The sequence below is a fragment of the Pteropus medius genome, unplaced genomic scaffold, assembly GCF_902729225.1.
Source record: "Pteropus medius unplaced genomic scaffold, Ma_sr-lr_union100, whole genome shotgun sequence".
Classification (NCBI taxonomy): domain Eukaryota; kingdom Metazoa; phylum Chordata; class Mammalia; order Chiroptera; family Pteropodidae; genus Pteropus; species Pteropus medius.
In genome coordinates this window covers 1,293,029-1,304,732 of record NW_024341893.1, presented here as the reverse complement: position 1 = coordinate 1,304,732, position 11,704 = coordinate 1,293,029, and the positions used below count along the sequence as shown (strand labels likewise).

Sequence of the window (11,704 nt, the reverse complement as noted above, 5' to 3'; positions counted from 1 at the left end):
GTGAGCGATTTATCCCACTGTGATTGGATGAGTCAGGGGGCGTATTGGGGAATTCCCCCAGGGCGGAAGCGCCAGAGCTCAAGGCAGAGCCCAGCGACAGGCGGGCGGCCGCGGGGGCCCCTGAGGCTTCGGGGGCTATGGCCGGGGTTGCGTGTTTGGGGAAAGCTGCGGATGCCGATGAGTGGTGCGACAGCGGCCTGGGCTCTCTAGGTCCGGATGCAGCGGCCCCCGGAGGACCGGGATTGGGAGCGGAGCTGGGCCCGGGGTTGTCGTGGGCGCCCCTCGTCTTCGGCTACGTCACTGAGGATGGGGACACGTGAGTGAACCTTGGGCTGCCAAACCGGGCCCTAGGATACGACATTTGATTTTCTGTTATTCTCTGATCCCGAATTCCCAACCTCTCCTGAATCTGACTTCCGATGTTTGACTTCTTGACCTCTAACGCGCAAGTCTTAACCTTTAATAAAACCAATTTACTATCCAACTTTTTTCCTAACCCAATAATTTCTGACCTTTTTTGAACTCTGATTCTCAGAGTTCCACATCCCTATCCATTGATCTTCAAACTCGATTTGATATTCCTGATCCCAGCCCTGAGACCTTTATTAGAATTGTAGCTCAGACCCTTTCCTCCTGACCTCTAACCTCCGCAAATATGGTCTTTGATCCTTAGCTCCTTATTTATGAGAGTTAGATCTTGATTTCCGAAATAATACTTGGTCTTTGACTCTAAGATCCCACCTTCTGTACACTGATCTTCGCATCTTACATTCAAAGAGAAAATGTAAATTCCATGATAAGCAGGGATTCATCTGTTAAACAAATACTTATCGAAACACTACCACCGTCACTGGCCGTTTTGGATGCTGGTGATGAAGCAGTGAAGAAAACAGAAATCTATGGCCTGTGGAGTGTACATTCAGAGGAGGGAGCATATAGACAGAAAGACCAACAAAGAAAGGAAGGGAGGGGAAAAAAGAAAGGAAGGAAAAAAGAGAGAGAAAAAAGAGGGAGGAGAGAAATAAAGAACGAACGAAAGAAAAAGAGACAAAGACAAAGAAAGAAAAGAGAAAAGAAAGACAGGAAGAAACAAAGACAGAAAAATGAAAAAAATATATATATATAAAAGATAACAAATGGTATGCCATAAGGTAGTAAGTTCTGTGGAGAAAAAGCAAGCAGAAAAATGAGACAAGAAGATTGGGGAGGGCAGTCAGGGAGAAAGAACAACTTTGGAAAGCCCTAAGTGAGGGATTGTACCTGGGATTTTTGTGTGTTGTGTTTTCTGCTGTATCCCCTGTGACTCAACAGCGCCTGACCCATAGATGGCACTCAATAAACATTGGTCTCAAAGAACCCACTTTACTTCATTAATTCCCTCCCCTCCCTCCGCAACCACTTTCTATTCTATTGATCTCTGTTCTCATTTCCATTATTTTCTTGCTTCAGCTTACTTTGGGTTTAATTCTTTTTCTAGATTCTTAAGGTGGAAGTTGAGGTAGGACACTGATTTGTGACTCTTCTTCTCTAAAAGGTTGTGTGCTGTAAATTTCACCAACAACTGCTTTAGCAGTATCTCACAAATTTTGATGTGTTGTTATTTTCATTCAGTTTAAGATACTTGATAATATCTCTTATGATTTCTTCTTTGGCTGGTGGATTATTTAGAAGTTTGTTATTTAGTTTCTAGATATTTGGAAACATTCTTTTGTTGCTTTTTAATTTAATTCCATTGTGGACGGAGAACATACTTTGTAAGAGTTGAATCCTTTTACATTTTTTAGACTTGTTTCATGATCCAGAATATTTTGTGTGCACTTGAAAAGAGTATGGATTCTGCTGTTGTTCGGTGTAGTCAATTAGAGGTTGTATTGGTTTATAGTGTTGTTTTGGTCCACTATATCCTTCCTCATGATTTCTGTCTACTTGTTCTATCAATTACTGAGAGAGAGGTATTGAAATCTCCAATAATAATTGTGGATTTGTCTGTTTCTCCTTGTAGTTCTGTCAGGTTTTCCTTCATGTCCTCTTGTGTCATTGACCTCTCTGTCATTATGAAACGAGCTCTCTTATCCCTGGTAGTGTTCCTTGCTCTGAAATCTACTTTGATATCAAAATACTCCTTCCCGCTTTCCTTTGACTGACTGGTGGTCACAGGATAAAGCTTATTCCACCCTTTATTTTGAACCTATTTTTTAATATTTATGTTTCAAGAGTGTTTCTTGTAGGCACATAGTTGGGTTTTGCTTTTTTAGCCAACCTGACAATTTCTGCGTTTTGATTAGAGTGTTTAGACAATTTGCATTTAATTATTGACATGGTTATGTTTAGGTTTATCATCTTGTTATTGGTTTTCTACTTATCTCTTCTTTGTTTCCCTTCTCTTTTTCTGCCTTCTTCTGGAACCAGTACATTTTGTCCCATTTCTTTTGTTGGCTTAATTGCTTTAACTTTTTGTTTCTTCAGTGGTTGCTCTGAAAGAGGGCAAGGCAAACTCTGGCCTTCAGGCAGAACCCAGCCAGCCACCTGCTTTTGTGCAGCTGTGAGCTAAGAACGTTTTTCAGATTTTTAAATGGTTGGGAAAAAAAAGACGACTTTTGTGGTCAGTGAAAATTATATGAAATTCCAATTTCAGACTCCATAAATAAAGTTCTGTGGAATACAACCCTGATCATTTGTTTCCATATTGCCGGCGGCTGCTTCCACACCACAGCAGAGTTGAGTAGGTAAAAGAGAGACCACGTGATCCCCAAAGCCTAAAATATTTATCTGGCCCTAGACAGAAAGTGTTTGCTGACTCCTGCTTTAGAGTTTATAGTGTACAACTTTAACCTTCAAGTGATATTATTCCACTTCTCATGGAGTAAAAGAACCTTAGAATAGTTTATTTCTCTATGTCCCCTCCTAGCCAAAGCTTCTTACACATGTGCTGTAAACTCCACAACATTGTTATTATTATGATTAAACAGTCAATTACTTTTTAAAAATGATCTTCTAAAGAGACTTACATGATAAGAAAAAAATCATGTTTACCCATAGCGTTACTATTTTCAGCCTTCTCTGGCCCTTTGTATAGATCCATAATTCAATTTGATATCATTTTCCTTTTGTTTGCAGGTTTCCTTTAAGGTTCCTTGTTGGTGCTGGTCTGCTGGTGGGGTGTTCTTTTGGCTTCTGTGTATCTGAAAACATATATCTGTTTAATGTCTTCATTTTTGAAAGCTACTTTTGTTAGGTTAAGGAATTCTAGTTTGACAGTCATTGTCTTTGAGTAGTTTAAGATGTCGCGCCATTGTGTGTGTGGTTGGTTGGTTGGTTTTGCATTATTCTCTTATTTCTACTCCTCCATACTGAAAGTATCTTTTTCTCTGGCTGCTTTTAAGATTTGGTCTTTATCATTGGTTTTGAACAGATTCTTTTGTGATGGGCCTTAGTGTAGTTTTCTTCATAGTTCCTGTTCTTGGCAGTCATTCAGCCTCTCAGATCTATAGGTGTAGAGTTTTCAGCATTATTTCTTTAGATGCTTTTTCTATGCCCCTCTTCTTTTGGGGACATTGTCCCAAGCTCACTGATGCTCTTTGCATTTTTAAATGTTCTCTTCATGTTTCATTCTAGAGAGTTTCTGTCATTAAGTCTTCAAATTCATTAACCTTTTCTTCTGTGATGTTAACCTGTTGTTAATCCCGTCTGGTGTGTTTTTCATTTCAGATGCTGAAGTTTTTACCTCTGAGTTCAACTGGACTCTTTTTCTTTTATCATCCATGTCTCTACTTAACGTTTGGGATGTATGAGATACAGTTATTCTTATTTGCTAATTTTAACATCTGGGTCATTTCTGGGTTAATTCAGTTGATTGATTATTCTCATTACCATCATGTTTCCCTCCTTCTTTGCCTGCCTGGTAATCTTTGATTAGATGCCAGGCATTGTGGATTTTACTTTGTTAGGCTGCCGAGTGTTACGTTCCTATAAATATTCTTGAGTATGGTTCTGGGACGCAATTAAATTACTTGTTAGTAGTTTGATCCTTTTGGGTTTTGCTTTTATGATTTGTTAGTTGGGTCCTGAGCAGTGTCCCATGTAGAGCTCGTTATTCCCCACTACCGAGGTAAGACCTTCCAGAGTATTCTACCTGATGTCCTGTGAGTGGTGGGTTTTTCCTAGTCTGGCTAGTGGGAGCACACACTATTCCTGGCCCTGTGTGAGTGATGGACACATTTCTCTAATCCTTTCGGATGTTTTTTTTCCCACCCCAGACCGGGGTAGTTTCCTCACACCCATGCCCTGATCAGTAGTCTCCTAAATACTTGAGAGGCCCCTCTGTGGATCTCCAGGGTCTCTCCCCTTGCAGCTCTCCTCTCAGGTCCTCTGTCCTAGTAGCCAGCTGGCTACCCCCATACTCAGCTCCGCCTCCTCACCTCAGGCAATCTGCCGAGCCCTGCCTGGGTTCCCCCTCTCTGAGCCCTGCCTGGGTTCCCCCTCTCTGCGCTGTGGCTTGGAAACTCTCAAGACAGTAAGCTGTGGCAGTCAGTCGAAGGGCTCACCTCATTGGTTTCCTGTCTCTCACTGTCGTCATTGCATGACGTCCAGTATCTTGGAAACTGTTGTTTCACATACTCCGTTTTGTCTGATTTGTTGGTTAATTCAGATGGGAGGGAAACCTGGTCCATGTTACTTCATCTTGAGAGGAAGTAGGAGTCCTACTTAAGAACATTAATTAAACAAAGTTGCTGAATTAACTCTGACCTGATCCTCTCAGATTCCTGACAACTAGTTCCAGAACTGTGGTCGCAATGCCTAGCACACAGTAGTTACGCCATGTTTGTTGAGTGAATAAATGCCAGAGTACTTGACTCTGCCTTCTGACCCCTGTCCTTGTCCTCAGGGCACTGCACTTAGCTGTGATTCATCAGCATGAGCCCTTCCTGGATTTCCTCCTAAGCTTTGCAGCTGGAACAGAATACCTGGACCTGCAGAACGACCTCGGCCAGGTGAGCAGCTGGGGGAGGGTATAGGGCTTGGGGGCCAGGATTCTCAGTACAGCCCCTAACCTGCCCTCTGCTCCTGCAGACAGCCCTACACCTGGCAGCCATCCTAGGGGAGGCATCCACAGTGGAGAAGTTGTATGCGGCAGGCGCTGGGTTGCACGTGGCAGAGCGTGGGGGCCACACAGCGCTGCACCTGGCCTGCCGTGTGGGGGCACACACCTGCGCTCGTGTGCTGCTCCAGTCCCGCCCCCAGCGCCCTAGGGGAGCCCCCAATACCTACCTCGCTCAGGGCCCTGACCACGCTCCTGACACCGACCACACCCCTGTTGCCTTGTACCTCGAATCCGACCTGGGGAAGGAAGAGGATGAGAACAAGGAGGACTGGAAGCTGCAGCTGGAGGCTGAAAACTATGAGGGTGAGGGTCCACGGGCACGGAGACCAGCCTGGCTCCCTGGCAGGGCGAGAGCACCTGGCTCTGGGCTCAGCTCTTCCGACTCAACACCCAGCCCCGTGGGGAATAATACCGAGGCTTCAGGGGCCCAGGCACTAGGACCAAAGACTTCCACTCAGGCCCCAGGCTGTTGAGAGTTGCCTATGTGGGACCCAGGACCCCCACTTGGAGGCCCCAGACCACTTGGAACCCACAGGTCTAGAACTACTAGGTTAGATCCAGTTATTGGACTCAGTCTCCCCAGCCGGAAGGCACAACGCACCTTGGACGCACCCCTCCCCCAACCATCGGTCTCAGCCCACTCAGGATGAGGGAACTCAAGGCCCAGACCCTCTGTGAGACTCTGGCAGCCCAGGTTCCCAGAGACTGACATCAGGGTTCAGGGATAGCCCTCCTCAGCTAGGCCTCATGGGAAGAAAAGACCCTGTGCACCCAGGGCCTCGCATCTGAATGTCAGCTCCCCAACCTCTAAGTCCGAGTACCTGGTACCAGGCCCCTCCACAGAGGGACTAAGGTCATCCAGGACCCAGTGTTCAGGGTTTATTCCACCTCCAAGTTCACAGGCCCTTCGGCTACTCAGGACCCAGGAATTTGGGGTCCAGGTTCTTTGTGAAGTAAGACTGGAGACTCGGGTTTCCTTGCCCCAAGACCCAGGGCTCCTGTCCTCAGCCCCAGGCTCTTCGGCCGTAGGCCTTGGACATCCCACGACCTAGCCATGGGCACCGCCAGCAAGCTCCAGTCCACCTGAGACTTAGGCATTTGTGACGCAGGTGCCCCTTTGACATGTCCAGGAATTCAGGAGCCAAACCCCAAAGTCAGTCATCCTCAGGCCATGAAGCCCTTCCCAGGATCATGACATCGGGGACCCATGGCCCTTACCGCCTCCCCATCGTCTGACACTAGTCACTGTTCCCCAGGCCACACCCCACTCCATGTGGCTGTCATCCACAAAGACGCGGAGATGGTCCGACTACTGCGGAAGGCTGGAGCTGACCTCAACAAACCTGTGAGCTGCCCTAGGGGGACGGCGTGGCAGGGCTTGGTTGTCCCCGGAGTGGGCCGGGTCTCCTCTGACCGCTCTGCTGCACCCTCCAGGAGCCCACGTGCGGCCGGAGCCCCCTGCACTTGGCAGTGGAGGCCCAAGCGCCCGATGTGCTGGAGCTTCTTCTGAAGGCAGGTGCCGACCCCGCTGCCCGCATGTACGGTGGCCGCACCCCGCTGGGCAGTGCCACGCTCCGGCCCAACCCTGTCCTCGCTCGCCTCCTCCGTGCACACGGAGCCCCTGAGCCCGAGGACGAGGACGACAAGCCTGGCCCCTGCAGCAGCAGTAGTGACAGCGACAGCGGGGACGAGGCCGTGAGTCAGGAGGACAGACTGGGCAGTCCAGCTGGGGGGTCGGGGCAGATGGGCAGGCAAGGGGGAGAGAAATTAGGCAGCACATTGAGCCTGACCTCGGGCTGCTGTGATTACAGAACTAAGAGGCGGAGGTGCAAGTGACCTGGGCCGGGGTGGTAGGGGTTACTCAGGCTGTGTGATGAGAAACGCAGGCGGCGGTGGGGGGAGAACTCAGGCAGAGGTAGAGCCCTCCGTCATGGTGACTGGTAAATAGGCAGCAGTGAGTGGGCAGCAGTGTGCGGAGTGATTTCGTGGAGCAAGAGTTGGAGAACTCGGGCTGTGGGAAGATGAATTCAGGCTGTGGGCAGCAGTGACTCGAACACTGGCAGCGGGGGGCAGAAACCTGAGCCAGCGGAGAGGAGGTTTCTTTGGAGAACCTACAGCAGAGACACTACCGTGGGCAGGCACCATGTTGAATGGTGGAGGCTGAGGAAGTCGGGTAAAGGCAGAGGGAAGGGGCGGAGGAGGGACACCCTAAGGGCTGTGGCTGCTGAAGAACTGGAGAAGCAACCAGGCTAGAGCCCAAACGGCAGCCGGCAGCCGTGGGAGAACAGGTCACCCTGAACATGGTGGGTGGAGAACGAGGAGCAGGGAAGTGGAACTCGGGCTTCAAGGCAAGACTCAGTTCTCAGGGTGGGTGGGAGGACTCGGGCAGCAGGCAGGGTGGCAGCCGCCTGAGCCCCTCTACCTGGCCCCCTCTGCCCCCAGGATGAATATGACGACATCGTGGTCCACAGTGGCCGGAGCCCACACCGGCTACCTCCTACCCCAGCCTCAAAACCTCCCCCTGACGACCCCGTCTGACTTAATTGTTAATAGAATTTCCAATTTAATAAAATCCCAGTTCTGACACCCAGTGACTAGACTGATGGTTGCCTTCCCAGTCCTCCAGTTTATTCCCGGGCCTCATCCCTCCAGAATCCAGTGCTACACAGGAGCCATGGTGGTTTTCTTTGTGCTTTATTCACTCGGAAGGGTTGGGGTGGGTTGTCTGGGGGGCGGGCTCTTTCCTGAGCCCGGCCCTTCTACCCAGCACAGACCGGCCCTCAGGCCTGGTTCCAGGGCGCACCCTTCTCCCCACTCCTGCGGCTGGGGAGTGGAGAAGGATGCAAGGCGAGGTGGGGGCTTTGGGAGTCAACAGGCCTGAGCCACAGGGTGTCTGGAGGGAGGAGGCCCCGGCGTCAGCGCTCCCTCCTGAGCTCCGCCCCCAGCATCTCTGCGGCCTTCTTCAGCTCCTCTCTCACGTGCTCCAGCCGCTCCACATCCTGCTCCTGGCGGGATCAGAAATGGGGTGATCAGCGCCCACCTTCAAAGGCAGGCTACCTCAGTGCTCACCCGTGTCAGCTCGCACAGTGGCAGCCAGAGTAGTCCTTCTGCTCATGGTGGGCTGTGATGATGACCACAGTGGTTGCCACAACCCCGGAAGAGTTACGTTGGCCAACATGACCAGCTGCGAGGTCTGTGGTGACTGCCAAGGCCAACAGCAGCAGACACAGGACCAGCAGAGGTGCCCAACTTGGATGCCATGACCCATTTGTAAAGTGATGGTCATTTTGGTTACTGTCACCAATCATGGATACATCTTACTTTCCGTGACCCAGCAATAGTGTCCATCTGCAGCCCAGTGAACCAGGCGCAGCAGCCATTTTTTTTTGCGCTCAGTTTGCGCGTCAGGAACTAGCAATGGTGGCTTTCTCAGATGCCTCTGTGCGCTAATGTGGCCATCTGGGTTACGGCAATCTCAGAACAGAAGCGTTGCTGGTCAGGGAGAGGCTTTGCATGTTGCTGCCTAGTCCCTGTGTCCGTCCTGGTCACTGTGACCCGTTCCTGGTGGATCTTGCTGTCTATGGCCCAACGCCGGTAGCTGTTTCATAGTTACTCCACTGACGCTTGGTCCGTCCCCTCCCTGCCCCCCTGCCTCCCTTTCCGAAGCGTCTTCCTTCTCCTGCGTGGGCTCCGTTTCTGGCTGGCGGAGGTGGTGGCGGTGCAGCGAGGTCTCATGCCCCTCTCTTCCCCCGCTCTCCGCCCCCTGCCACAGGCTGCGGGCCCCGCCCAGCACCTGCACGGCTGTCTCCTCGTCCCTGGCCTGCTCTGCCACCCGCTTCTGTGGGCGCCCTCCACCTTCTAGGCGCTGCTTCCACAGGCCCTCGAAGGTCTCCATGGGCCCCTTCTTCTTCTTTTCCTCCTCCTCGTGGTCGTCCTCCAGGCAGAGCCGGCTGTGGAGCTGCTCGTGGATGGCCTGTTCCCGCACCTCGGACTCGTGGGTCCTCTCCTCGGCCGTCTCCTCTTCCTCGTCCCTCACCTCCTGGCTGGACCTCATCTTCCCAGCCTCCCGCTTCTTGAAATCCTCAACCAGCAGGCCTTTCTCGTTGGTGGACGCACTGCCGTAGGGCTCTGTCTTACACATTTCTGGTGGAGAGAGAAAGGTTGTTCTCTGTGCAGCCAGCTGGGAAACACCTCGAGGAGTTTTGGGGCCCACTTGACCTCCCGTGAGGGCACTGTCCGGAACTGGGAGAGGTGGGTCAGGTGCCCTGGAGTCTCTGCCCCTGTCCTGTACCTGCAGGGAGCCCCAAGGCTGGGCTGGGGGCCAGGCTGGACGCTGGGCAGTGCCACACCAGCCCAGGCAAGGGGACTCCGGGACGAAAGGAGACGACACCTCCTCTCCAGGCAGCCCTGCACAGAATCCCAGGTGCAGTGGGGGCTCCCGGAGGAACTGGGGCCCGGGCCCTCCTTACCTTTGTGGAGGACAGCCATGCAGGGGCCTCGCGGGGCCTGGCCCAGCGTCAGCACTTCTGTGACCACCTCTGCCAGGCAGCGGGTCAGCTGGGGGCGAAGGGTCAGAGGTGAGGTCGAGGGCAGGGCAGATGGGAGTAAGGAGCGCAGTTGGGCAGTTGGAGGGTGGGAGGGGCGAGGATCGTGGAGGAGGCTGGGCAGGAAGGGCCATGGCTCCAGGGAGATGACGCAGGGCCAGGGGTTCACACTCCTCACCTCCTCCTTGGAGGGTCTCTGCGCCAAGGGAACAGCGATGGCTGTGGAGGAAGGAAGAGAAAGCTGGGCTCGGGTGCCCCATGCGCTGTCCTCGGCGCTGATCCCAGCTCCAAGGGCGCCCTGGTACTCACAGTCCCCACCGCAGCCCACCTTTCAGGTGCACCGTCCCCACCTGTAAGCTCTGCCTGTGAAGTCTCTAACTCGCCCCTGCTGGGTGCACCATCCCAGCCCCCAGTCACCCGAGTCCCTGCTCACCAGGCTGGCTGCTGAGGTACCCCCTCCCCCGGCACTCACCTGCCCCCAGCAGCGGGAACAGCAGTGGGGACAGTGGCAGCCACGGCAGCATGGCGGCAGCCCTGCGGCGCTGCATGGTGGTGTCTGGACCAGGGTCCTCAGCACCGTGAGGCCAGGGCAGCATCTCCTTATAACCTGCTCCGGTGGCCCCGCAAGGGAGAAAGTGACGTCGCCACCGCCTCCTCCCTGCCCAAGGCAGGGCAACAGCTGCAGGTCTCTGACCTGAGACCCTCAATTATTCATGGGGACACACACCCTGCACAGCTCCCCGCCCTCCCCTCCTGCTTCGAGCACCTGAGCACCAGCACTGGGGGAGGGAGCGGGCCCCCAGGGAAGCACACCTGACGAGCTTAAGGCCTCACTGGGAGGCGGACCGGATGAGAATCTAGCGCAGCCATGTAAATGGACTAAACAGACCGACCCCAGGCAATTCCTACCCTCGCCCGGTTTCCTCATCTGGAGAGTGGGTCGCACGGCCGATTCCCTCAGAGGTTGAGGGGATCAGTGGAGCCTGATCCCCAGCTCCACTGCTACCAGCCCTGCAGCCCTGGGACAGTCGCTTAACTTCTCTGATCCTGTTTCTTCATTTGCGCAATAGGGTCTGTGCAACCTGCTCCACAGGCGAGGAGGCTCCATGGTGAGGGTTGAGCAAGTTAACGTGTGAGCAAACTCAGGCAGTACCGGGCACTGGGAACTGCACACGTCCAAGCACCTTCATGCCAGGAATTTTTATTGAGCACCTACTGTAAAAGTCCAGCCCTCCTCTAAATCCTGGGGCTGCACGGGTGAGGACCTGGCAAACTGCCCTGCCCTCCTGGACATTTGAGAAGTGGGAGACAGACAATATGGGAATAAACACACACCATGTGAGAAAGAAGGGAGTGACTGGTGTGTCACATGCTTGCGCACGTAGATACTGAGTGCTGGGGTTTGACTTTGGCCACGGTTGTCAGGAGTCGTCTCTGAGGAGCTGACACTTGGGCGAAGGCCTGAGTGACAAAAGGAAGGCAATCGCGTAAGTTCCAGGGGGAGAGGGCCCCGGGAGGGGGGGCGGGCGAGTGCAAAGGCCTAGGTTGGGAATGAGTTTGCAGAGTTGGAACATCAAGGCAGGTTGGGGGCGGCCAGAGGACAAGAGGCAGATGACATGGGGCCTTGTGGATTATGGTGACAATTCTATCTTCTCCCAAATGAGATGGAGCCATGGGAGGGCTCTGAGCAGGGGGACGTGCCCTGACGCAGGTGTTCACAGGGTCCCTCTGGCTGCGTGTGGGAACAGGGAGCAGACAGACAGCAAAAAGGCCGTGTGACTCTCCAAATGGGATATAATGGTGGAGAGGACCAGGGAGGAACCCAAGACAGAGCAAGGGCAGGTTCTGGAAACACTTTGAAGGTGGGGCTGCCAGGGTCTGCTGACTGAATGGATGTGGATGTGGGAGGAGTCAAGAATGACTCGCAGGGCCGTGGCCTGAGGGGCTGGGAAAATGCCCACATGCTGAGATGTGCTCTAGGGGTTGCTGGACACTTCCGCCCATAGTCCCTTTGATGATTCAGTACCTCTGAGCAATTGCCCAGCCCCGCCTGCCCCAT

General features: G+C 52.9%; 2 protein-coding genes across 4 annotated transcripts; one reads left to right on the top strand and one right to left on the bottom strand.

The window, feature by feature from the left end:
* The first annotated feature begins 51 nt into the window (after window positions 1-51).
* NFKBIB (NFKB inhibitor beta) lies at window positions 52-7,692 on the top strand. 2 transcript variants are annotated; one of them, XM_039854746.1, is made up of 6 exons: window positions 52-316; window positions 4,886-4,991; window positions 5,071-5,404; window positions 6,358-6,446; window positions 6,536-6,796; window positions 7,544-7,692. In XM_039854746.1, exons 1-6 carry the CDS (start codon window positions 138-140, stop codon window positions 7,637-7,639), a joined length of 1,065 nt encoding a protein of 354 aa, XP_039710680.1. In that variant the 5' UTR covers window positions 52-137; the 3' UTR covers window positions 7,640-7,692. The 2 variants fall into 2 exon arrangements, with proteins under 2 accessions (XP_039710680.1, XP_039710690.1); XM_039854756.1 differs by lacking the exon at window positions 52-316 and adding an exon at window positions 1,104-1,498.
* Window positions 7,693-7,776: 84 nt separating this feature from the next.
* Window positions 7,777-11,698, bottom strand: CCER2 (coiled-coil glutamate rich protein 2). Of its 2 annotated transcripts, none has more exons than XM_039854772.1 (5): window positions 10,118-11,698; window positions 9,824-9,864; window positions 9,571-9,658; window positions 8,754-9,244; window positions 7,777-8,106 (listed from the first exon to the last, which is right to left on the bottom strand). In XM_039854772.1, exons 1-5 carry the CDS (start codon window positions 10,239-10,241, stop codon window positions 8,017-8,019), a joined length of 834 nt encoding a protein of 277 aa, XP_039710706.1. In that variant the 5' UTR covers window positions 10,242-11,698; the 3' UTR covers window positions 7,777-8,016. The 2 variants fall into 2 exon arrangements, with proteins under 2 accessions (XP_039710706.1, XP_039710717.1); XM_039854783.1 differs by having other exon boundaries at window positions 8,895-9,244.
* Between the last annotated feature and the right edge of the window lie 6 nt (window positions 11,699-11,704).